Source organism: Mus musculus, chromosome 19, assembly GCF_000001635.26.
Source record: "Mus musculus strain C57BL/6J chromosome 19, GRCm38.p6 C57BL/6J".
In the NCBI taxonomy this organism is placed as follows: Eukaryota; Metazoa; Chordata; class Mammalia; order Rodentia; family Muridae; genus Mus; species Mus musculus.
In genome coordinates, this window is record NC_000085.6 from 18808921 (window position 1) to 18834179 (window position 25259).

Below are 25259 nucleotides of genomic sequence, written 5' to 3' on the forward strand. Positions count from 1 at the left end.
TGTGTTGCTTCTGCCTGTCCCAGAATTTTGTAGCTTCTGCAGTCTGAACTCTCTCCTGTGCATACTAGTCTCTGAGTGATCTGGGACCCAAGATGGCTCCCCCAGGTGCTTCAGCAGAGCCCTCCCGGGTGGACACCTCTCCTCTGGCAGGGAAGGTGCCTGGATGTCTGGAGCCCGAAACAGGGTCTGTCCCAAAAGCTGTGTTGCTTCTGTAGTCCACTCGCTCACCCTTTGCAGTTCGTGAGCTGACCTGCGCAGACTGGTCTCTGAGGGACCTGAGAGCCAAGATGGCTCGGAGTTCTGTCATTTATTTGAAGCTTGGTATCTCATTGCATAGAGTGTGGACTTTCTGCTTCTGTTGACTTAGTTGGAGAGTCAGATGAAAGGAACATGTTTACTTGGCAAATTTACAGTAAGCAAAATTGCCTATGCTGATATAAGTTACATTGATTTAAGCCATAGCAAAATGACTTGCCTAAATTATTTTCTAAGACTATATCTCAATATGCTGAAGAGAAAGGGATGGATTAGCTAACTGTTGTCTTCTGAGAACATGGTAAAAGAGACAGAGAGGAAAACTGGATGGTGTGACTTCATTTTCTTTTTTACAGCACACCCTTCTCTCGAGCTATAGAATAACACTCATTGACATTGGGCTGGTAATAGAGTACCTCATTGGTGGAGCATATCGGAGCAGCTACACTAGGAAAAGTTTCAGAATTCTCTACAACAACCTCTACAGAAAACACAAGGTAAGGCAAATCTTTGGAAAGTACTCCAATGAGAGGGCAAGGAATTGCGAATCACGGTTTTAGGAAAATGGCTGATGGAGTCCCAGGGGCAGTAGCTTCTGTAATGGGCCTTCTACTTGAGGACATATGTCTCCTGATGTACATAGAGTACTGTGCTAATGTTTTTCATGCTGGCATGAAATGAATAAAAAACTTTTCCAAGAAATATATTGATTGAATAAATTACTCACAATATAAAGCAGGATGTTGTATGTGCTATATTGTCATAGAAGCGGTGTGATGAATCTGGCGAGAGAGCAGGTGCTTCTTTTTTTTTTTTTTTTCTTTTCCTCTTGTAGACAAAGTGGTCAAAGGTCAAACACTTAATAGATTTACTTATGTAAACTAACAATGGCCTATAGTCTGGAGACTGAATATTGGGCTAAAGATGAAGTGATTATCTTGGAAGATGAAAATGGAATGAGCTTAAAAAAGAAATGCTTTGACAGATGAGAATATGTTTTCTGTCATAGTTTTGGGGTACCATGATTGCAAAGGCAGAGTTGCCATCATAGACCCGTAGCCACGGGAGCCTCATTCTTTTTAGAGATATAGACACCAGAAAAAGATCACTGGACGCGGATGTTGAGAGAAGAGTGCTAACAGAGAATGCCGTGTTCAGATCTCAGGGTGGGGTTCTGCAGCAACGCTGAGACCTTTGTCGTGGGTGGACAGGGATAAGAGTGGAATGTGGCTTGAGAGGAGGTTCCATGAAGGATATCCAGCTACTTTGGACCTTTATAAAGAATTGGAGGAAGTGATAACCCCATTTAAGTTTAGGAAGTGAACAGAGCAACCCCCAAACCATGAAAAACACATGGAAACCCTCATCTTGTGGAGGAATTAACCTCTCCTAAGATTCTGGAGGCTAAAAGACACCCAGTGTCAGCCACTGCCTTTAAAAAGAGTGACACTGCTATACAGCAGTGGGGACAATGTCACCATATGACCTTGGTGAAGCCATTTCCCTGCTTACTAAGAGGCTCCATTCCTGTTCTTTCCGTAAGTGGCCCATCAATATGACATGTCCCATTTCACTAGTTGCTTTCCCCTAAGGATAAAAAATAATGCGTCAGAGTATACTGCAAGCAGACCATAGTGCTAACAGCTACATGGTGTGGAGTAGCATGGTCTGACATAGGCTCCTATTTGTCTCCTTACTTGGTATATGAAACATAATCTGTGTTCCCACTCTTCTGTCTAAGAACTAGGCATATTAATGTCCTGTTCATAAAATTGTGAGAATACCAACAACCCTCCAATCCTTGAGCAAGCTTTGAGTGACTTAGCAACAATATTCACTATGATTATTAGCATGTTGATATGGTTAATTCTCTATTACAATAATGATGAAATAACTTGGGTGTTTTCTCTGAAGTACTGACTTTATTCTATGTTCACTTTTTATCCATAGAACACAAAGTGAAGGGGTTTTCAAAACCTATGGTTTGTATCCCAGGCTCTTAAATCAGTCCCGATTTATTTCTGTTTCTCCTTGCTGATGCTTCATTTGATGGCCATGCAATGGCGATATCATATATCACCTGGAAAAATTCCAGAACTTTCTAACTTCATTTTAACCTTGTGAATGGAAACTTCTTCTTATCAGCACTATAAAATTTTATTACCTGTTTTGAACTAGAGTCGAGGCTAGAACATCTATTGACTCTTAAGGAATTTCCACATAGGAAAGGAATTCAGATGCGTAATATGGAACAAAAGAGTATGCTTTCTCAGATGTCGGGAAATAGTGTTTATCAGAAGGAGACTGGGAGATGCTATTGTGTGAGTAATCTCCAGAGACATTAATTATTAACCCTGGACAAGAGACAGATGTGTTGAGTATTTGAGAAGACATACATTTATCTTTCACTGTAGTCTGGAAAGAAAATGATATCACTACAATAACCTTTTTTGTTTATCTCTCTTTTGTTTTCTTTAATAAACAAAATGACAATATATACCAGAGTGTGAGCAGCTTTGCTCAGGGCCTCTCCCAGCACTCTCTTCATCAGAGACATTCACTGAGAAATAGAAAGGAGTCTTCTGAAAGCACACTGCACTCCCAGTTCTTCAGGACGGCCCAGCCCTACAAATCCAAGGTACACTCCTTTGTTGGTAGAGTTGAAAACAAAGTTGGTTTTGCAGACTGAGATCACTTCTTTATTGACACTGGAGACAGGGGAGTACCAATGAAGAATCATTCCCCAGCATCATAAATAAACACATGATGTTATTCACAAAGATCACTGCTGATCCTGCTGGTCTTCAGCAGTACAGGGCCCTGACAACCCAGCGAAAGTCTGTGCTTGCCTCTCAGGTTCTCTTCCTGGTTTTCACCTCTGCCCTGTGCAGTTGGTGTCTGAGGCAGGATGTGTATGCCATGGTGTTACGTACTCATTAGCCTGCCATGACACTCTTAACCTCCCCACTCAAGCTCCACACCCTTTGTAGCTCTCTGTTCTTGGGAGGTGGTCCTTTTGTATCTTCCTTTCCTCAACAAAGTTTTTCTGGAAGTTAGTTTTATCGTAATTTTCAGTATAACAAAGATGTTGTTTGTGGGTCTTTAGCCTACTCTTTTCTGGGGCAGAGTGCTTTTGCTTAAGTATTTCCATGGAGATCATGAGTTGTTGGCTGGAAGACGCTTCCTTTCCACTGCTGTTGGCATGGCCCTTAGTTACCATTAATGAGCAGATTATTTTTTTAATCTATTGAAAGATAGGAGAAGCACTCTAATAGTTTTTGATAGGATGCCTCAAATTTTCAACGAATTGTTTAAAAACCTCTGTTATTTTTGAAGCCTTATGCTGAGCGTTTGGTTTGCTTGAGAAGGTGAGCGGGTAGAGGTGGATGACATGGTCACTGAGAAATAGTTCTGCATTTCTCAAGGTGGTAAACCTTATACAAGGCACCGATTCAGAGAAAGGAAGCTGTACAAAGGCACACAGGGAATTTGGGTGATCTGTTGGGTGAGCTTGCCGGGGGAACAACGTTGCAGAATAAAATAAAGCCAACGGATCCATTTGAATGTGTGACTGGAAGCACCAGTGACACTCTTCAAAGTAACAATGACAAATCACCTTGTTAATGGAGAAGTAGAGAACTTTTAAAATATAATTCTTACTTACCCAAATAGATTACCATTGAAGTGCACACCGTGCTGGCTGGTTTATCCTATGACATTCTACATGCTTTGGAGACTAGGTTTAACGGCAGAGTTAGGATTAGGTTTGAACTCTGTCCTCCTGGCCTCCTAAGTTCTGCATTGTAGTTCAATAAAACATGTAGTTTGGTTTGTTTATTTGTTTCGTTGTTTTATTTCTGGGAATTGAGCCCAGGGCTTTGTGCACATCAGTTGGTCACCATGCTACAGAGCTCCATCCCCAGCTGATTACTTTTGTATGCCCTTAGACAGTGGGCACACTGGGTCAGGCTTACTGGATAGTTTTTACTAACTGTTCCGCTATGGTAGATATCTGGGCTCTTTGTTCCTTTTGCTTTCTTTTTTGTTCAGTGCTGGGTTCTAACATAGGTAGCAGTTATTTTAAAAAGTGTCTCTAGGATACTTTTAGCTGTGTTACATTTAGCTGAACACCATGCATCTGAGTCCTTAGGACTTTGTTTTCCTTTGCAATAGGAGAAGCCTGAGGACTCTCAAAAATCAAAGAAGAAGTCCAAGGAAAGACAAAGCCTGTCAGAGGAACCCGAGGCTGCTGGCTTTATCTACCCATACAATGACCTTCTGGTGTGGGCGGTGCTCATGAAGAGGCAGAATATGGCCATGTTCTTCTGGCAGCATGGAGAGGAGGCCACAGTCAAGGCGGTCATTGCTAGTATCCTCTACAGAGCCATGGCCCGGGAAGCCAAGGAGAGCAACATGGTGGATGACACTTCAGAAGAGTTGAAAAATTACTCAGAGTAGGTCTTCTCTCTTCACACTAAACACCAACAGTTTTGAGAATGTAGAAACATGTTTTTCTCTGTCATTTTTATCAGAGGATAAATAGACTTGCTTAGAATTGTGTATTTTATTCAAGCATTCTGCCCTCTGCCTCCATCCTCCTTTACAGGAATAGAACCAGTAGGCTATATAAATGGTTTTATTGGAGGGGGTTGTAAGAGAATTGACTTAAGCGGTTATGGTAGCGGAGAACTCCCAACACAACTCTGTGGAGCCTGGAGACCCAGGGATGCCAGGAACATGGCCAAGTCCATGTCCAGGGGCTCCAGAACTGCAGCATCGATGGTGGCATCCTCACTGAAGGCCTGTGAACTGGGGAGGATGCGCCACTATGTGTGGTGCAATCTTCAGGATTCAGAGCCTGGACTGATGGTGTCCAGGGCAGGTGACAGGTGTCTCACCTCTCAGGGGCAGAGGCCAATTCATTTTCTGTACTTATCATTTCTGGGACCCTTGAGAGACCAGGTAGTGCCCATCCAACTTGAAAAGGCATATTTCTCACATAATCCACTTAGTCTCATGCCAAGCTGTGGAAATACCACCACAGACAAAGTATAATGTTGAGTTTTAGGTTTTCCTTAATCTTGTTCACCCAGCAGCCAATGTTAAGCACCACACTGCATCCTTCAGGCTTTCTTGTAGTAAAGGGTCCCTAAGGGTTGGAAGGAACTCATGTAATATAGGAGATCTGCATCCCATGCATAACTACTTTTGAGTTGTGCAGACCAGCCTTTAGTTCCTTAACGCAGTTGATGAGTTTGAAATGAATGACGTTGAAGCTCTTTGGAATCTGATGTCTTCCATGTTGCTACGATGGCTGCTTACCTTAGGTGTCTTTCAGGCTGGGGAAGCAGAAAGTAACTAACTGGTGGGGATGCAAAGGAGTGGACTTGTTTCCACCAACCTGATTACTCAAGTGCAACAGACCTGGGGACAGAGAACAGAGAGACGTGCAGTGTAGGACAGAGCTGATGTAGTGCTTGAGTTATCCAACTAGAGCATTTTCAGAGAAGAAAGCCACCTAGGACATCTCCTGAGAGTTTCTGGGTCTAGCTTGTTAAATATTTAAGGGTTTTGTAAAATGATAATAATAATAATAGAATTATCATTAGTTATTAATAATAACAATAATAACTATAATGATAATAATGATCATGATAATAAAATATATGGTTCCATGATGTTTCTTGGACACAGTGTTTTTGTTTTGTTTTGTTTTTGTTTTTTGTCAGAATTTCTCTATTAGGTCTTTTCATGTAGACCTGCGTATACCAGGCTGAATGCAGCACATCACACAGCATGGGATAGCTTCTGTCACAAACACTGACTTCTGTTCTGAGCCACCAGGAAAATACAAGTTCTCTTCCTTCTGTATGAGACACAGATCCATTTCTGAGCAGCCGCCTTAGTTTCTGGTGGCAGCGATTATGCTGATGTTTCTTATCCAGCCTAGTCTTGTTTTGATCAGTTCGCTGGTGTTTTCTGTGTGCCGTCGTCAATCTCTGAAGACGTTTTTTTTTGGGCTCTGACCGACCTGTGTTCTCTCTTCGCCTCCCCCGTGTCACCAGGCAGTTTGGCCAGCTCGCCCTGGATGTATTAGAGAAAGCCTTCAAGCAGAACGAGCCGATGGCCATGAAGCTGCTGACCTATGAGCTCAAGAATTGGAGTAATTCCACCTGCTTGAAACTGGCGGTCTCTGGAGGTCTGCGCCCTTTTGTGTCGCATTCTTGTACCCAAATGCTGCTAACAGACATGTGGATGGGGCGTCTGAAAATGAGAAAAAATTCCTGGCTGAAGGTACACTCCCTTGCCCTATGTCCTGTTGTCAGTGCGGTGTGAAGGTCGGTACTTTTCAGTTTCCAGCTGGGTGCCTCTGGCAAGCAGTAGTTTCCTGCAGGAGCACAGACCACTCATTCTTAGGAATCTGTGGAAACCACTTTGCCAGAGTGACTTTTCAAAACTGGATGGTTGTACCTGCTCTGCCACCACAGAGCCGTCCCTGGGAGAGGGTGCAGTGAGTTAAAAGCAAATACAAGCAACACCTCCCTGTGCCAAATGACAGTGCCTCTGAGAATTCCAACAGAAACGAGGCTTTAAGGGGCTGCGTGCATAGCTTAGAATGTTTGAACAACATCCACAAAGATGTGGGTTTGGTCCTCAGCACCACAAAGTAAATAAATAATAATAGGCAAGAAAATAAATAAAAATTAGCAAATTTTATTGCTTCTGGGACTCCATGGCTGCCTCATAAGGCTCTCCTGCAGCAGCTGTTCACACCATTCATCAGGTCTAAGTTCTCAGCTTCTTCAGTTATGTAAGCAGGAATACCTTAGTTCAATGTCTAAGATTTATACCATGAACTGTGGACCGGAAGTGTGAAGCTTTCCATCTGGTCAACCTCCAAGTATATATGTCTGGGAAACTCAATAGAAGGGAATGAAGCCTTATTGGTAAGACCTACACGAGACTGTACTTTGCATTTTATTTGGTCTTTGTCCAGTGTTTAAAACCTAGTATATGTTAAACAGAGTGGCTATTATAAAAAAAATAGATATTTTTGGTAGATATACTAACTCAACAAAATAAATCTTATGTAAGATAGGAGAGGCTACTTGTATTTTAATTTCTATCGGTGAGATCAGAGAGAGATGAAAAATGCCAATCAAAAATTATCTCATAAGGTTTCACAAAACACCATAGAAAACGCCATCATTTCCCAAAATTCTCCCTTGATCCCCTTTGACATCAGATCTGGAAATGATGAAACAGATGTGGGATGAGTCTGCCTTCACTTTCCCAGCTCTGGAAGTAGCTCTTACAAATGCTTGGTCATGAGAAGGCTACAGCAGAGAGTCTGAGGTAGCGCTGTTTGCTCCCCCACCCCCCACATTACCTTCCAGAAATTCTGTCTCTGAGAACTTAATGGAGTTTTGCCTTTTATATACATGTTGTAATGTGTGTGTGCATTTGTGTGTTTGGGGATGGGGTGGGGGAAGTGATTGAAAGATAAGTCTAAATGTTTCCCCCAGACATGTGTTCCTTACAAGGCAGCTTGCTGTAGGAAGTGCCCAAACTCCAATAACCACTATTCTCGGGTGCTAACAGTCCAGTTATTCATGCTGACCTATGAAGCAGATTTGCAAAGTAAGTGTTAGGTATCCTCGTCAGAACAGTCCAAAGTGGATGAATTGTAGGAACACCATAGAGAACCATGTGGATGGGAAAACGGATTGAAATCATAGAGCATGACAGGCTCCAACCTCTTCCTGGAAGTAAGTAGGTTATTTACATCCTGCTGTGCTGGAATACTGTTCTTCCAAGCAGAAGGGTTCGGAGGCCTTCCCAGAAGTAGAACTAACATGGTGCTGTCAGAGTGCACCTGACAGGTGTTTCTATGCTTGGGGGATTAATATATTTGAGTCAGAAAACACAATTTTGTTAGAAGTAAAGCCCACAGAGTCTTCACAGCTTAAAACAAAACTTAGCAGGTCATTTCAGCATGAGGCAGAAAGCAAGTTTGGCAAACCTTTGCTTTGGTCTATGAAATCATGAGGATGGGCTGGCAGATTGGTTAGTGAATTCCAAGATACTGAGGCATAACTTTAGTTGGAAGAAAGACAGAGTACCCACCAAATTGGCTTTCACAAATGTAGTAAGTATTTTAAGCTGTTATTCTGGAAAGGATATAAAAATTGAACATAAAATTCTGTTCATGTAGTCATTATAAAATAATGCCCCTAACTGCCTACCCAGGTACAGTATTCCCCCCCCCCCCCCAGGGGAAACAAGTGTGCTGTGTGTACTTTTAAACTTTTAAGTAAGGGCTGGAGAGATTGTACAGTGGTTATGAGCATGGGTAGCCCTCCCTAAAGACTCCAATTTGATTTTCAACACTGATATGGCTGCTCATGGCAGTCAATAACTCTAGTTCCTAGGGATCTAACTCCCTCTTCTGGCCTCTGTGGGTACTTCATATTCTCCTAGTCATACAGTGCACAGACAAACACGCGGGGAAGCACATATTCACATAAAAAACAGAAAAAATTTAAGTATATATATCTACATTTTGAAAATGTATTATCTATCTACCTATCTATCTATCTATCATCTATCTATCTATCTGACTGTTTGCATGCATGTATGTACATGTACCACATTTATGCCTAGTGCCAACAGACACTAGAATAAGGAATCAGATCTTCTAGAACTGGAATTATAGACAGTTGTGAACTGTCGTGTAGGTGCTGAGAAAGGAACTCAGGTCCTGTGCAAGAGCATCCAGTGCTTTGAGCCACTGACGTATCTTTCCTGCCCTTACATTTGCCTCTTTAACGTTAGCATGATATTGTACTGTAAGGTTGTTCCATATGATCTGTCCCTGTATGGCTAGACATTTAGATTGTTACTAGATTTTTGCCTTTGCAAATAACTGTGTATGGACACCTCTCTGTCCATCTTTGTCCAGAGCTGAGGAACATATTTGTAGGACAGAAATAGTTGCATTAAAATCTATGGAGACTCAGTATAGAAGTTGAGCTTGGAGTGGGTCTGACTGTCTAATACACTCCCACTTACTCTTTTTAAAAATTATCTTTAATATTTTTTTGCAGTCCAGTCATTATCTTCCTCCTGGTTGCCCTCTGACAGTTCCTCATCCAATTCCTTTTCCCCCTTGTCTCCAAGAGGATGTTCCCCTACCCTCTCCCCACCCTGCCAGCTCTGTCTACTTCCTGACACTTCAAATCTCTGTAGGGTTAGGTGCATCTTCTCTCATTGAGGCCAGACCCGGCAGTCCTCTGCTGTATATGTGTTGGGAGCCTCATATCAGCTGGTATATGCTATTGGGTTGGTAGTCCAGTGACTGAGAGTTCTCAAGGGTCCAGGTTAGTTGAGACTGCCGGTCCTCCTATGGGGTTGTCCTCTTCCTCAGCTTCTTCCAGCCTTTAACTAATTCAACCACAGGGGTTTCTGACTTCTGTCCATTGGTTGGGTGTAAGTATCTGCAACTGACTCAGCTGCTTGTTGGGCCTTTCAGAGAGGAGCCATGCTGGGCTCCTGTCTGTAAGCACACCATAGCATCAGAAATACTGTTATGTCTTGGGGCCTCCCCTTGAGCTAGATTCTAATCACCACTCCTCCTTTCCCTCAGGCTCTTGTAAATTTTTGTCACTGCAGTTATACAGGGACAATTCTGGGTCAGAGTTGTTGACTGGGGGATGACAACCCCATCCCTCCACTTGATGCCCTGCCTTTCTATTGGAGATAGACGCTACAAGTTCTGATTCCCCACTGTAGGGCATCTCTTGTTAAAATAGTACACGTATCCTTTGTCCTCCGCTCATCCTTTATCTGGTTCTCTTTGTAGATAATCATCAGTATCCTCTTACCACCCATGATTTTGACATTGGAATTTAAAAGCAAAGCAGAGATGTCACATGTCCCACAGTCCCAGGATTTCCAGTTTACATGGAATTACAGTGACCAGGGCCTGAGTAACACCAAAGAAAGTGCTTGTGTGGTGAGTACCCTACCATAGGAAACTGAGTTTCCATGGTGTAACTGTGCAAAGAGATGCACAAACATGAAGCTTATCTATAATAGGCATCTGTTAAAAACATGCCTGCCTTTCTAACATTAACAGGGTATTTACTAACACTCCCCCACACATACTTCTCTCTGCCTTGCTAAGTTTCCCAGAATGGCTTTGAATTTCTGGCCAATGTTTCAGTCCAGTGGAGTTATAAATTGCCCTGGGGTTGCACATTATTCTAAAAACCCAGGGCTGATTTATCAATCAGGCATCTCTCTGTGTAATCTTCATTGTGTTCTATGCTACACAGGTAGAGCATGTAAGCAAAGAAAAGTATTCCATTTCTGCTTCAATGACAAAGTCATCATGTCCGACAACTCTTTCAGCATTGCTTTGGGAAGTGGCAGCATAGATTGCCTTATGACTTGAAGCCTCCATTAACACTGCTACACACCCTTAAGCTTCTCATCGATAAATGACACACATTTAGAATTAGTGTTGATGGGACAGATGGATGGCTCAGTGGGCAAAGGGACTTGCAGCCAAGCTTGGCAACCTGAGTTCAAATCCCAGACCCTGAATTAAGGAGAAGAGAATTGATTCAAACAGACTGTCCTCTGACTTCCACACGTGTTCTGCAACACGTGTTTACCCCCCCAAAAAAAGTAAAAGGTTTTTGTTGATCTTCTCTGCTGCACCCCACTTGTCATCTGTCACCATTCAGTGGCTGTGGGCAGTTTTGCTAAGCTTCTTATGTGTGTTCTCCACTGGGATGTAGCCACTTCCCCAGCAGCCAAGGGTCACAGCCAGAAGTTCAGGATGCTGTGAACAATTTCTCTGCTCTTTGCCTCCACTCTGACCTTGACTCATAAAGCTGCCCTTTGCCCCAAGGTGTGGTAAACATCTTCTCTGGTGCTTATCTTGAATGAAGTGCCTTTAACATCTTATCTGGTGTGTTTTGGTGTATATGGTGTATCTATTTAATTGCCTATTTAAGTATTATTTATTCATCAAGTACTGAATGAAGACTGTGACTAGTGTTTTTTTTTTGGATGTGTTGGTGACTGGACATCTGTGAATTCTGATGCCTGGAGATCTATCTCACCTGGGTCATTAAGGAGCTTAGTTATTACTCCTATTTAGGTGTGTGTGTGTGTGTGTGTGTGTTTCCCTCTCCTTCCTTCCTCCCTTCTTTCTAGTTCCATCTTGAATCCTTGGAATCCAGGAAGTTTTGTGCATTCCATTGGCTAGAGAAAGCATGAGGACTCTCTTAAAAGCCTGGGCTAGTCCTGTGGTTACATTTCTTTCTGTCAGTCCAAGGTCCAAACCAATCAAAGAGAAGGAGCACAGTGATGTCCTTGCTCCTAGAGATAACACAAAGCCTGGGGCAGAGGTACTCTGCTTGGAAAAGTCCCCATTTGTCTGTGCAGGCCAGGTTTCCTGTGCTGCTTGAAGATAAACGGGGACAAAAAGCTGTTCCTTACCCAGCTTCTCAAAACGTACACGCAGACCTCCCAGGATGGAGATGGTCATTTGCCGGTGAATACAGTGCCGCTTTTGGTTCTGGCGGATTCTGTAGAAAGATGGATTCATCATCACTGAAGGTGCTGTCTGTGGAGAACTCTCGCTTTCCTCTCAGAACCATTCTCAAAGGAGACTCAGAGTTTCTTCACAGAATGGAATTTACGTGTGCCCTCTTAACATTAAAAAAAAAAATAGTAAATTCTTGAACCCCCCTGACTAGTGTCCCTTTAGAGCAGTTGCTCCCCCAGGTGGTTTAAATGTGGTCCTCTCAACTGATTAATTCAGTGAATATTGAAACTAAGGCAGATGTGGCCTCAGCCATGATGGGATTATTTTCAAGAAACTATCCACAAAACTTTAGCATTTTTCAGTCTGAAACACTTAGTGAAATAGTTGTTTGAGTACATTCTATTATGAATGGCTTCTGATCATAAAAACAATTTTTTTAACTCGTTGGGTTCATTTTAAGCAGAAATTATTGACTACACTTGTCTAGCTACTTTCACTCCTCCCACAATTATTATTAATTTTTTGCCTGGCAGATTTGGAGGGCTATCTAAGACTTCATAATGCTAATTAGGCAAATGTAGTTGATTAGTGGAGGAACATGGTTTAACAATGTATATACTGGGAAGAAGCTGGGGTCAGCAATATAAGCAGATGTGGCTTAGTGTGTCTTTGTGGTGCTAAGTTTATAGCAGTAAAGGGCCTTTTTGTTCCGATGGGGAGCCAAAGCTGTGTTATCAGATACTGTGTTTCCTCTGAGATTTCATTATCCACCCCTTGAGCGTGTGTGTGTGTGTGTGTGTGTGTGTGTGTGTATGTGTTGCACTGTCTTGCTATGGTTCCCAGGATGGCTTTGAATTTCTGGACTCACGTGATTTCTTCTGCCTCAACTTTCTGAGTACCTACGATTGCATGGACCCACATCCATGCTAAGTCAGAACTCTTTTGGGAACTTTCCCCAGGCAAAATACGTTTTTAAAGAGAAATTGAAATTGCTCAACTGCTAGTCTCTTAAAGCACAGCCTCTGTGGCTCAATCTAGCCCAGGAATAAGCTGCATGAAGACAATAGAGTGGCAAGCCCAGGGAGGAAAAGGAATGACCCTTCTCAGTAGGGCTAACAGTGAGGATTAGGAATTGGTAACAGCTAGATGGGGCATAGGAATCTGTAACAGCTGGATAAGGCACAGAGGCAGGACGTCACGAGGCAGAGGGTAAGCAAGGCCAGTGACGTGGTTTGGCTAGACTTGTAGTTAGGGAGGGTACTGGACAAGCAGGGAGTGTTTACAGGCATGTCTGGAAACACAGAGGATTGTGAGACTCTTGTATGTCTTGTGAGACAACATCACACTATTTTACTCACTAGAGAACCCTTGAATGCTTATGGCCAGCATAGTGAGACAAGCAGCTGGTAGGAGAATCACTCCCTTCATTTCGTAGGGTAGTTTCATAAGAAGATAGGCTATGTTATAGCTGTCTCCTGAGAGGCTCTACCAGTGCCTGACGAATACAGAGGTGGATGCTCTCGGCCAACCATTGGACTGAGCACAGGGTCCCCAATGGAGGAGCTAGAGAAAGAACTCAAGGAGCTGAAGGGGTTTGCAGCCCCATAGGAGGAACAACAAAATCAACCCACCAGACCTCCCAGAGCTCCCAGGGACTAAACCACCAACTAAAGAGTACATGCAGAAAGACCCATGGCTCCAGCTGCAGATGTAGCAGAGGATGGCCTTGTCGGCCATCAATGGGAGGAGAGGCCCTTGGACCTGTGAAGGCTCAATGCCCCAGTATAGGGAATGCCAGGACCAGGAAGTAGGAATGGGTGGGTTGGTGAGGAAGGGGAGGGGGGAGGGGGGGAGGGGGTTTTCGGAGTGGAAACCAGGAAAGGGGATAACATTTGAAATGTAAATAAAGAAAATATCTAATAAAAATGCAAAAAAAAAAAAAAAAAGACAGACTAGAATCAAGAAGAAAATAGACCAGCACAGCCATCAAGTCCATAAAGGATAAGGATGTCAGCCTGGATCAATAGCAAAAGATGTGGAAAGGAGAAAAGGGATTTAAAATGAATAACCAGTTGAGCAGGCAAGAGAGAGACAGCAAGCATGACTGAGAATTAGTGGGTTACAGCAAGGCCAGCTGCATTATTATACACCTCAGGCCCATCTGCCCAGGGATGGCACTGCTCACAGTGGGCTGGGCCTACCTACATAGATCAGCAATCAAGAACGAGTCCCCCTCACATTCCCATGGGCCAATCTGATGGAGGCAATTCTACTTGAGAGTCCCCTTTCTCAGGTCTTTCAAGTTGCTAACCAAGATTAGCTGTCTCAACAAGACATAATGATGGCAGCCTGTGGTGGTGAATGACTTTAAATACAACACTGGAGACCTAGAGGCAGGTGGATCTCTAAAGCTCCAGGCCAGCAAGGGATATATAGTAAGGGTATATAGTAAGACTATGTCTCAAAAAGTGTGTGTGTGTAGATATAGTTAGTATTGTTTGTTATTCTTTATTGGTGGCAGAAGATCAGGAAATTGAACCAAAAGCCTACCACTGAGTTCCACTCTCTAGTCTACAAGATTGTTGCTTATTTTTCAGAAAGACTATGATTTGGAAAGAGGCCCTGATGAGAAACCGGATGAACCTCTGCATTTAGACTTAAGAAATGTGCCCCAGAGCCTCCCCTGGACCCGGAGAGTCTACGAGTTCTACAGCGCTCCGTTTGTCAAGTTTTGGTTCTACACGGTTGGTCGCAGTACAATAGTGTTGATGATAATTAATAGCTCATAATATTGTTACTAATGCAGTGTCTCATTTGCTCACCTGAGATAAAAAATTTCATCACATTTTAGCAATTTCACTTAAAAAGAAGGAGAGTTGACAAAGTAGGCAGGTGGGAGAGTTGGAAGAAGACAAGGAAAGTGTGGATGGGGAGACTGGCTGCACTTTAAGAATCCTGAGGAATCCCTTTCTCACCAACCTTGTCCTCTTGCTACTTTTCTTCCTCTTGTTTTTAATTTGGCAAAGGCTTTCAGTCTATGTCCTCGCCAGCCTGGAAATCACTGGGCAGATGTAGATTAGGTTGGCCTGTAACTTGTAGTCATGCTCCTGCGACTGCCTCCTGATGTTGAAATTGCAGGTGTTGAGACCAGTCTCAGATTTGTTTTTCTCTTGGCATGCTTAGACACAGCAAGGCAAGACTGAGCAGTTGGAGTGTTTAAGTACAATGATCTTAACAGTCCTGAGTGTTGTGTTGAATGGTGTTTTTTTTTTCCCTACCTTTCTTAGGCAAAATAAATCATTAATCGATAAAAATTATGAGCTGAACCAATTGTTTTGTAGGAATAGTATCTTTTGGTTGGATTGTTTTCAATAGCATAAGCTTTGAATGTAAGCAGATTATTTAAAGTTGAGAACATGAGTTGTTGGATCAAACGTCAATCTTCTGTGGAGAGTGGCCATTCAGTGAAAGCATACAGATATCGAGTGCTTCTCATATTTATTTAGTAGCATATATTTTTCTAATGCTTGTCTATACTTAGATTCTGCACAGTCAATGTTTTGTATTCCAAAGACATTTGAACTTTTAATAGAACAGGATGTCTATTCAAATCCACATAATATATAACTTCAGAATATTGACTTGGCAACCACATACTTATTGCACATAATAAATATATAGCTCATAATGACAGTTATCTGTTTCTAAATGTTAATCCTAGGACCTGGGAGATGGCTCGGTAGGTACAGGGCCTGGAGCTTACAACACAGCGGGTAGACCCAGGTTCCGATTCCCAGCATCCACGTGAAACACTAGTCATGGTGCAGCATTTCTGATTCCAACACTGGGGAGGTAGAAACAGATAAGATCCCTTGAGCTTACTGGCAAGTTAGTCCAGCTATATTAGTGAGTTCCAAGTTTCAGTGAACATCCACGACTCATAATAAAACAGAGATGGTTCAACAAGATGACTCCCAGGCAAGAATACTTGCTGCTAAGCTTGACTATATGACTTTGGCCTCAGAGCCAAGGTAGGAGGAGAGGACTGACTCCTATAAGCTATGCTTTGACTTATACACTTGAGTTATGGTCTGTGTGGACTTGCACCATGCACCTAACACTTTGCCTGATAGCCAGTAGACTCTGTCAGCTATTGTACATTGTACCTAGATGACTAATCTCTTCATGTGTACATAGTCATATGGGTGCGTAAGTGCAGCTGCACATGTATGAATGTGAAGGCCAGATGTTGAAATCAGGTTCCATCCTTGATTGCTTTTTACCTTTAACAAAACATTTATCAAAAAAAAAAAAAAAACCAAAACCAAAACCAAAAACAAACCAACAACAACAAAAAAACCCAAACATCTATCTATCTATCTATCTATCTATCTATCTATCTATCTATCTATCTATCTATCTATCTATCTATCGTGTGTGTACATATGTAGGTACCCCTAAAATGCAGAAGACAGTTCCAGATACCCTGGAGCTTGAGTCACAGGTAGTCTGAGCTGGCCAAGATGGGTGCTGGGAGCTAAATTCAGTCACACAAGCAAGATCAGTTAACTGCAATCCATCTCTCCATCTCTCTTGCCAGAATAACATTTTAATCACTATACACTAACTTCCCTGTGGTAGGGACTGTCATCTTACTGTGAAGATAGGCATCCAGGGACACTGCTTGTCTTGGCATACATTTATTTTCTAAGCTGGAACTAGAGGGAAGGCATAAGACCCTTATCTGGTTTGCTGCTAGCTCACAGTATGCATGCTGCAATGGTTAGTGCTAATAGGATAACGTCTCCTTCTTGTACCAGTCTTCTGTTCCTAGACAGGAGATGCTTATGCATTCCTTGACAGGATGTAACCCATTATCAGAAGTGGTCCCTGTGATATTTTCATGTTGTCCTGTAGAAGTTCATGTCTGTGCTTCTTCTGGGCTCTGTCTGCCCTTGCTTGACATCCTTTGTGGTCACTTGAGCTCACGTCCAGGGAATGTGTGTCCCTCACAGATGGCTTATTTGGCATTCCTCATGCTGTTCACTTACACAGTGTTGGTGGAGATGCAGCCCCAACCCAGCGTGCACGAATGGCTTGTCATCATCTACATCTTCACCAATGCTATTGAGAAGGTCAGGGAGGTGAGTGGTCCTTTGAACTGTGTCTTCTGCACAACCCAGAAGAGGTGTTGTTGGCTCTGGGGATGAAAGTGGACTCATGTCAAGTATGTGAGGGGAAAGAGAACACACCGATTCCGATTATCTACAAGCAGGTTGCTCTGGAGATGTCTGGTTTTATTCCTGGTTCTTGCCAAAGACTTTGTGCTGACCTTTGAAAGCAGCCATTTTGAAGCACAATCTTTATGTATTACTCAGGGAGCAATGGGCAATGTTATCTATTTGCTAATGAACTCTCCAACTGATTGCTTCCCACAATGTAGTTTTCTTTGTGGTCTGAATTTTTAATAACCTAGACTTACTATCTACTGTCAGTTTTACCATATAAGTGACACATGAATGGCTAAAGGTGCAAAATATATAAGGAATATATTCACAGCATGGTGAAGTTTCTGGTAAACACCCTTGTAAATGGATGCTGAATATCTTTCTGGGAGAAGGAGTCTAAGAAACAAAATTAAGCATTTTCATTTCTACCTTGCCACTGGTCACTAAATGCAGTTGTAAATATAATCCCAAGTAGTTAGGACTTCAACTGTCCTAGCTATGTGTCCATGTCTCTGCATGTCTCTACACTTGTCTCGTTCCAGTGGTAATTTGGCCAACACTCTATGGTAAGTGTCTTCTTAGCGATTATATTGCATTGTCTGCTAATGAAGTTTATAAAAGAGAAATTCAATCTAAATTCTACCACGATTTTTACATTTTGGGGAAAACAGGCTTGCTATTTACATTGCAGTTTACATTGCCTGCTATAATATTATAGCAGTGTGCCTGCTATAATATTGCAAGGGAAGTTTCTTAACACTAGTGGGTTGCAACAGCACATTCTTAGCGGTTTGCCAAAAGCTTACTGGGTAGCATCTTAGGACTAGATTACAGGACAACTTGGATTCTTGTCAGTGTCCTCTGCCCTCAGCTCATGAATGAGAATCATAGGCAGAGGCATTGCTGTGCTGACTTCTGAAATGTCCCATGCTTGCTCTGCCCTCACATAGAATCCGTGAAAGCTCCAACAAAATTCTTTCTTTTTGCCATTTCTAGTTTGTCTCTCAAATGGTGGCTAGGATTAATGGTAGTAATGCTAGATACTGAGGTTAATTCTTCATTAATTTTAACTAACAGGCATTAAATATATATTTATAGGATGGTTTAAATAATTCAATTAGCAAGGGTTCCATGATTCTCAGATCGGCTTGGTATGTAAAATTTGGCAGGAGTTGGCTTACTATTTAAATGACAGGTTAATGCATTTGAAAAAGCTATTGATAGTATTCCCCTTTTGCTACGGGTTTGAGGACCGACCCCAGGGCCTTGTGTGTTGGAGGCAAGTGCTCTGTAACATTACTGCACCCTCAGCCAGATCCCCTTCTTTAAAATTTTCTCTCTCTCTCTCTCTCTCTCTCTCTCTCTCTCTCTCTCTCTCTCTCTCTCTCTCTCTCTCTCTCCAATTAGATCTGCATTTCAGAACCAAGCAAGTTTAAGCAGAAGGTGAAGATGTGGCTCAGTGAGTACTGGAACCTCATGGAAACTGTGGCTATTGGCCTGTTTGCTGTTGGCTTTGGCCTACGGTGGGGGCATCCACCTTTGCAAACTGCAGGGAGACTCATCTACTGCATAGACATCATATTTTGGTTTTCTCGGCTCATGGACTTCTTTGCTGTGAATCAACATGCAGGTCCATATGTGACCATGATTGCCAAAATGGTGAGTGCACCCTCACTTTAAACACAAGCACCCCCCCTTTCAGTAGTTCCACTGCATGGTTCATATTCCATACTTTAATCTTCTCTCTTGTGATATATGAACGTGTGCACATGTTTGTTTGTGGCTGCCCTCACCTGTGCTTGCCTCTGTAGAGGGCAGAAACCAACGCCGGGTGTCTTCCACTATTCCTCTTGTCTTATTTTTTTCTATTGCTGTGAAGAGACACCATGACCAAGGCACGAGAGGAAGAATTTAATTTGGGGGCCTATGGCTCCAGAGGATTAGAGTCTGAGACCATCTTGGTGGGGAGCATGGCAACAGGTAGTCAGGGATGCCACTGGAGCAGTAGGCATGGGAGCACTAGGCATGGGAGCACTAGGCATGGGAGTACTAGATAGCTCACTGTGAATGATATGGGCTTTTAAACTGTGAACTCAAATTGTGCCCACTCAAATTGACACACATTCTCCAACAACAGCACACTGCCCAGTCGTTCCAAAACAGTTCCACCAACTGGGGACTTACATTAAAATATATGAGCTGATCAGGGCTATTTGCATTCAGATCACCATAGCTCTCTACCTTATGTTTTGAAACAGAGGACTCTTATTGATCTTAATGCTCATTTTGATCTAGACTGTCTGGCTAGTGAGCTCCCAGGAGCCACCTGTTCCCCCATTCCTTGCCCACCTTTTAAGTGCTGTCTGGGACTCTAATCTCCGGTGCAGTAAGCGTGTTAACACCGAGCCATCTCCCCAGTGCACTAAGTCTGTAATTGTTTCTAGAAGCACTGAGACTCATTTCTGACTAATCATAAACTTGTATATAAACATGGGCTTGGGTAGTTAATAGGAACACTTGGTTTAGCCTTTTGTGAGGGGTAGCCATATGGGATTGAGTCACATGGTTCTTTACTTGTATAAGGCTACCACCAAGAATGTATTCTCTGAAAGTGCTTTATTTGAAATCACTTCCTCTTAGGCTTAAGTAGTAGTAACTAGGCACCACATACTATAGGAGATACTTTGGATGCATTAACTCATGTAATATTTTTCGCAACTTTATGAATTAAATAGTACCTACTTTTTACATACAAGGAAACAGAAGTTAAGTAGATTCACTCATGAGCATATGTTGGGGATCCAGGTTCCCACTGTGGGTGGCCTGGCTCTAGTCTATCCTCCGAGCTTGCTGGACATTCTGCCAGCTTTTGCCCTCTGGAATTTTGAAACTACACAAAGATCTACTGTCTAGAAGTCCAACCCCAAGATTATCTTGGCATTTATTTCTAGAATACAAAGAAAGGTGATGTTCTGGAGGCTCAGGAGGAGTACAGAAAAAAAGACAGAGGAAGAGGGACCAGAAGGATTTAGGAAGGACCTTCTGCTACTGCTTCCAGCTCCCACCTCCCCTACTACTTTTCTTCTGCTTCCTTTGTCCTCCTCCTCCTCCTCCTTTTGGCAGGTCTGGGAGTTGAACTTAGGGCCTCATGCATGACAGGCAAGCACTCTACTGCTGAACCCCAGGGCAGCCCTCAGATTTTCTTCTTTCTTACCATTTTTTCTCTTAGACCATACAGGCATCATTTGATTTTAAAAATGTCATATTTATTAGAGGTTAGACAACCAGTGCACCTCAGTGGTTAGGCACAAGTTCCTTCTCCCAGAAGCTAGAGTTCTCTAAGTACTGACTCCAGAATGCAGAATTGCCCATTTGTGTGGCATACCCATGCAACATAGCCCCTTCCTGAGTCTTCTTTGGCAACAAGAAGAGTGACAAAGTCCAGCAGGGTTTAGCAGCTCAGGCCAGGTTATTGCTGTCATTCTTTAGCCCGTTGGCTACTTGAATCTTGTAGCTACCACTCAATAAGATAAGAAATGTGGAGAGAGTGGAAATATTGGTGACTTCTTAGTCTGCCATGGTGAACAAGTGAGTTGTGTTGCTGTATTTGAAAACATAGGAGGAAACTGGTATAATCAATTTTTAAGACACCTCATAAATCTGTGAGGGAATCCTGGGAACATGTAGTAGAATAATTTGAATATACCATTATCCTTTTAAAGTTTTTCTAATTAAATCTTTGATGTCATTGGCCAACTTTGGGTGCTAGTTTGATTGCTGCTTACAGAAGGCGTCTGTGCTGATGACCGCGAGGGCTTGATTTGTGATAAATTCAAATTTGTGTTGTTGTGCTGTGCTGTTTTGCAGGCAGCAAACATGTTCTACATTGTGATCATCATGGCCATTGTCCTGCTGAGCTTTGGCGTGGCGCGCAAAGCTATCCTCTCACCGAAGGAGCCTCCTTCATGGCGCCTGGCTCGTGACATCGTCTTTGAGCCGTATTGGATGATGTATGGAGAAGTCTATGCTTCAGATATAGATGGTACATATGAGGTTTTGCCTTCACTCAGAATCAGAACCCATGGAGATACTCAGAATAAAAGCAAATCCGGAAAGCAGTCACAAGAATCCTTTCAATGTGAAAAGTTTGTGGTATTCTCGGATGTTAAGGGGTCAAATATTTGCAGAGATCCCCAGGGCTGTGGCTTATCTCCTCTCACTTTTAAATTCTTTCTTTGTAGTTTGTTCAAATGAGACTTCTTGCCCTCCGGGTTCTTTCCTGACTCCATTCCTGCAAGCTGTCTACCTCTTTGTGCAATACATCATCATGGTGAACCTTCTGATTGCCTGTTTCAAGTAGGTAACTTTGATGAAATACAATTATTTTATTTACCAAAACAGGGGAGCAGCTATATTGAGTATATTCCCACGCGTGTTGGGTATGTGACCTTTTGTCCTTACGTGTGTTCCATGTTTGATTGCTGTGGCTTTAAAGCAAGGGTGTGAAACTATTGGTAGGAAAGAAGTCAAACTCATAGGCAGCAACATTGCAGAAGTCACAACTGAAGCACACACAACGAGAGGAGATTCAAGCTGTTACTGCATAGTTGGAGTTCTGCAGAATGGGAGGGTTGGAGTTGACAGCCCACTAAGGATTCGATGTGTGCTTTTTCAGTTTCCCTTGTCTGTCCCACTTTCTTCCTTCTCCCTCACAGTTAGCTTCCTCTTCCCCCTCTCCCTTTCTGGCTCAGTGTCTCCATTTTACACTAAAAAAGATCTTAGGCCTAGAGCTTTGGCCTTTTCCTATATCTGTATATTTTCCTGTTCTTGTTCTTATTCTGTATATCTGGGAAATCCTATTTATAGAGCCTGCTTCACTGGCACTCCAGCCTTATTGATCCTGTGACCCTCCCAGGGCAAACTCTTGAACTGCCCCTTCTCATTATAGAATTGATCCTTTTCCAGGCTTTCCAAAACCTCCAGGGAAGAGCATCGCTGGGAAGTCCAACCTATAGTCCTTTCTCTTCTCTCCTCGCCCTTCCCCTCCCCTCTCCTCTCCTCTCCTCTCCTCTCCTCTCTTTTCTCCTCTTCCTTTTTCTTCCCCTGCATTCCTTTCCTTCTGTCTCTTCCCCTTCCTTCCCCAACACTCAATATAGAGACCCACACTTTGAGGAACAAACAGGCATGGTGACCCCAGATCTGATTACTTATCTGGGGGGGGGGGCATTGAAGCTAGAGTTCTTACCATTAAAGACCTTGAAATACTTTGTGAATGTCACTCCCTGCTGGTGGACAGGCAGAAGTCACCTGTGACTCGAAGACACATGAGAGCCTGCAGAAGTGCAGACTAATGACCCCGCCCTCTTGTAGTTTCCCATCCAATGGTGTTGCGATAGAGCCCAAGAATGTGCTTGACCTCATGTGCCCTGGAGATGCTGGGATAGAGTTCAAGAATGTCCCTGTGTACCCAGGTGATGTTGACTCTGAGAGTTTTCACACTCTGGGAATCAGGGTTCTAACCCAGCCATGTGTCAGCCTGCCACTTCACAGGCCCTGGGACATGCCTTTCTCTGTCTTATCCTCACCCAATTCTTTCAAGGATAGTTGTGGCTCCTCCTCCTTATTACTGGTCAGGTTTTGCTTGACAATTTTTTTATTGGCTAAATTTTGTTCAGATTTATACTCTACCATTTTTTTTCTTCTGAAGAAACTTACTTTAAAACAACCTAAGTAGTATTCCATTGGGCTTGCTACCAGTGTTAAATATATACACAGTTCAGGGCAATATGCTGTTTTGAAGCACTCCACCACCTAGTAAAATTTCCATTTGCAATTCTTTAGTGTCCGTGTTCATTGGCTTCCTTTAAAACTGATGTAATTTAAGAGAAAACCCAGAGTGATGACCAACAAGAGGCTACTTTCACTATAAAGTTAATGTGAATAATTTATCAAGTTCCCTCTGGAAGCTCCGCGAATTGGCGAACTTAAGGAAGGATCGATTCTTCTCTCCTACGTCTTCTTCCTTCAGACGATTCTGTTGAGATATTTTAGCTAGAATTATTTCATCAGTTCCTGCTTTTGGCATGTGAAGGATATCTTTATAAGGTCAATAGCACATGGGAGCATCAGACTTGTTTACAGCAAAGGATGAGTTACATTCTGGAAGAGAGCTTCACATAGGAGAGGCAAAGGTGCCCCCTTACACAGCACAACAGGGCAGTTTCTGTTTTCTGCCTAAAATATTGCCATTTTCCTAATATCTGATTTCAGTGTCTGCATTTTTTCACTGTTCCAATGAACATTTTTTTGTTGTTGTTGTAAAAAGTGGTTACTGTATTTTATTTGATGGAATAAAAAATCCTAAGTGGATAATAGTTATTGGCTAACTGCTGCTGATTATCTGTTAACCAATCAGACGAGTTGGAAGAAAGGGTCTAACTGTCACATTTTGGATCCCATATTAAAATGTTCTCTCTCTCTCTGTCTCTCTTTCTTCCACCTACAGCAACATTTACTTAGATATAAAATCCATCTCGAACAAGCTCTGGAAATACAACCGCTATCGCTACATCATGACCTACCACCAGAAGCCCTGGCTGCCTCCTCCCTTTATCCTGCTGAATCACCTGTGTCTCCTCCTCCGAGGTCTGTGCTGTCGCCCAGCCCCACAGGACCAGGAAGAGGGGGACGGAGGGCTAAGTAAGTTTCTCTGGAGGAACAGAAGGGAGGAAGGAAAAGGGCAGACACTGGGAATAAAGGAGGGAAGAGAATAAAGGGTGGGGGCACTGGAGACTGGCAATTCTAGTGAGGTCCCCACATGAAGGTCCTGAGAACACACTGGCTGCAAGCCCTCACCTTTGTCTGGGGTCTCATGATTATTTTTGCCTCTGTTAAATGTCGCAGGATATTTGATCACACTGTGAACCCCAAGATTTTGTAATTACCTGAAAATACCTGTTTCTAGTTGTGGTGTGACTCAGTCCTTAGTATACACCTTGAATCTCAAACAGTGAAGGTAAAGTTAGCTTGTAGAAGGAAGCACTCACGTTGAAAGTGATGCCTAGTTGAGTATCAGACAAAGCCAGAAAGATTTGATGGAATAGGATATGTTCAACTTTCATGAAAAGAGAGAGGAAAAGTAAGCTATGTAAAAGAGTAGTGGGGAATGGAGAGAGAGAGACAGAGACAGACAGAGAGATAGAAGAAGGAGGAGGAGGAGGAAGAGGAGAAGGAGGAAAAGGCAGTTTTACCAGGGCAGTTGTAGAGAGTCAGGTTGCAAAGAGAACAAGCTAGACACAGGTGAAGACAGAATCCGCCAGAGAATGAGAAGGAGCCAGAAGATTAGAACATATTGTCAAAGTTAGTATGAGGCCAAGCAGAACAAAAAGTCAGAGGCTAAGAGAGAAGCCAGATTGAATAAGTCAGCTTGGAGAGGCATTTGAGCTGAAACAGCTGAGCTGAAACAGGCCATCGAGACCTAGACAGGGTGAGCTTATTCAGGAACAAGTCTCCGAGGCTGAGAAAGTAAGATTGTCAGAGGCTGGAAGCGTCCAGGACTAGGCCTCTGTTAGCAGACTGAGGTGATGAGCCTCTGAGACAACAATTACTTCAGAAGAATAAAAAAATACGTTTACAGTTAAATGGTATGCTGAAACAGAGCCAGGGAGACAATGTCGTGAATGTGTGAAGGTTTTAGAACTTCAAGAAAACCTGTGTTTTCTCTGCTGACCTGGGAACTCCTCTGGGTATCTCTTAGCAGAATCACCTGACCCTCGCTTATTGCCCTGCTGTGTAGACAGGTGATTCAAAGGGTCTCGGATCCAGGGAAACAGAGAAGCGAGCTTTGCCTAGCGGATAAACTGGAATCAGAGCTCTGGTCTCTTAACCACCTAAGATCAGACGAGGGCACAAAAAGGATGCTTCTTATTTTCGGAAAAGCAGTGTGAAGCACAGACAGCTGGAAATGTGCGCTCCTGTTCTGTTTTATTCAAGGATGCTTACTTGTTTTATCCCCCAGGTTGGCCCTAAGGCCTGTAGAACTTTATAAGGTGCACATGAATTAGCTGATAGCAGATCACATAGCCATTGATATAAAAGTAATCCAGGGGGTGGTGGGTGTAGAGATGGCAGCACTGGTTGCCCTCTGAGGACCCTAGCGAGCATGACGCCCAGCACCCATGTGGCAGCTCGTAACCATCTGTAACTCCAGGTCTAAG

General features: G+C 43.0%; 1 protein-coding gene across 7 annotated transcripts in view; it reads left to right on the top strand.

Moving 5' to 3' along the window:
- The window catches only part of Trpm6 (transient receptor potential cation channel, subfamily M, member 6), a 162345-nt gene that overhangs the window by 78744 nt on the left and 58342 nt on the right, over positions 1–25259 (top strand). For 6 of the 7 annotated variants that reach the window (XM_006526951.3, XM_017318152.1, XM_030250886.1 and 3 more), the window contains 11 exons: positions 612–752; positions 2759–2893; positions 4429–4709; positions 6321–6549; positions 10118–10270; positions 14413–14559; positions 16831–16959; positions 18451–18702; positions 20911–21085; positions 21285–21399; positions 23549–23742. In XM_006526951.3, the coding sequence (XP_006527014.1) occupies positions 612–752; positions 2759–2893; positions 4429–4709; positions 6321–6549; positions 10118–10270; positions 14413–14559; positions 16831–16959; positions 18451–18702; positions 20911–21085; positions 21285–21399; positions 23549–23742 (1951 nt within the window). The remainder of the gene's footprint in view (positions 1–611; positions 753–2758; positions 2894–4428; positions 4710–6320; positions 6550–10117; positions 10271–14412; positions 14560–16830; positions 16960–18450; positions 18703–20910; positions 21086–21284; positions 21400–23548; positions 23743–25259) is intronic. The other variant, NR_157571.1, reaches the window with a different exon arrangement.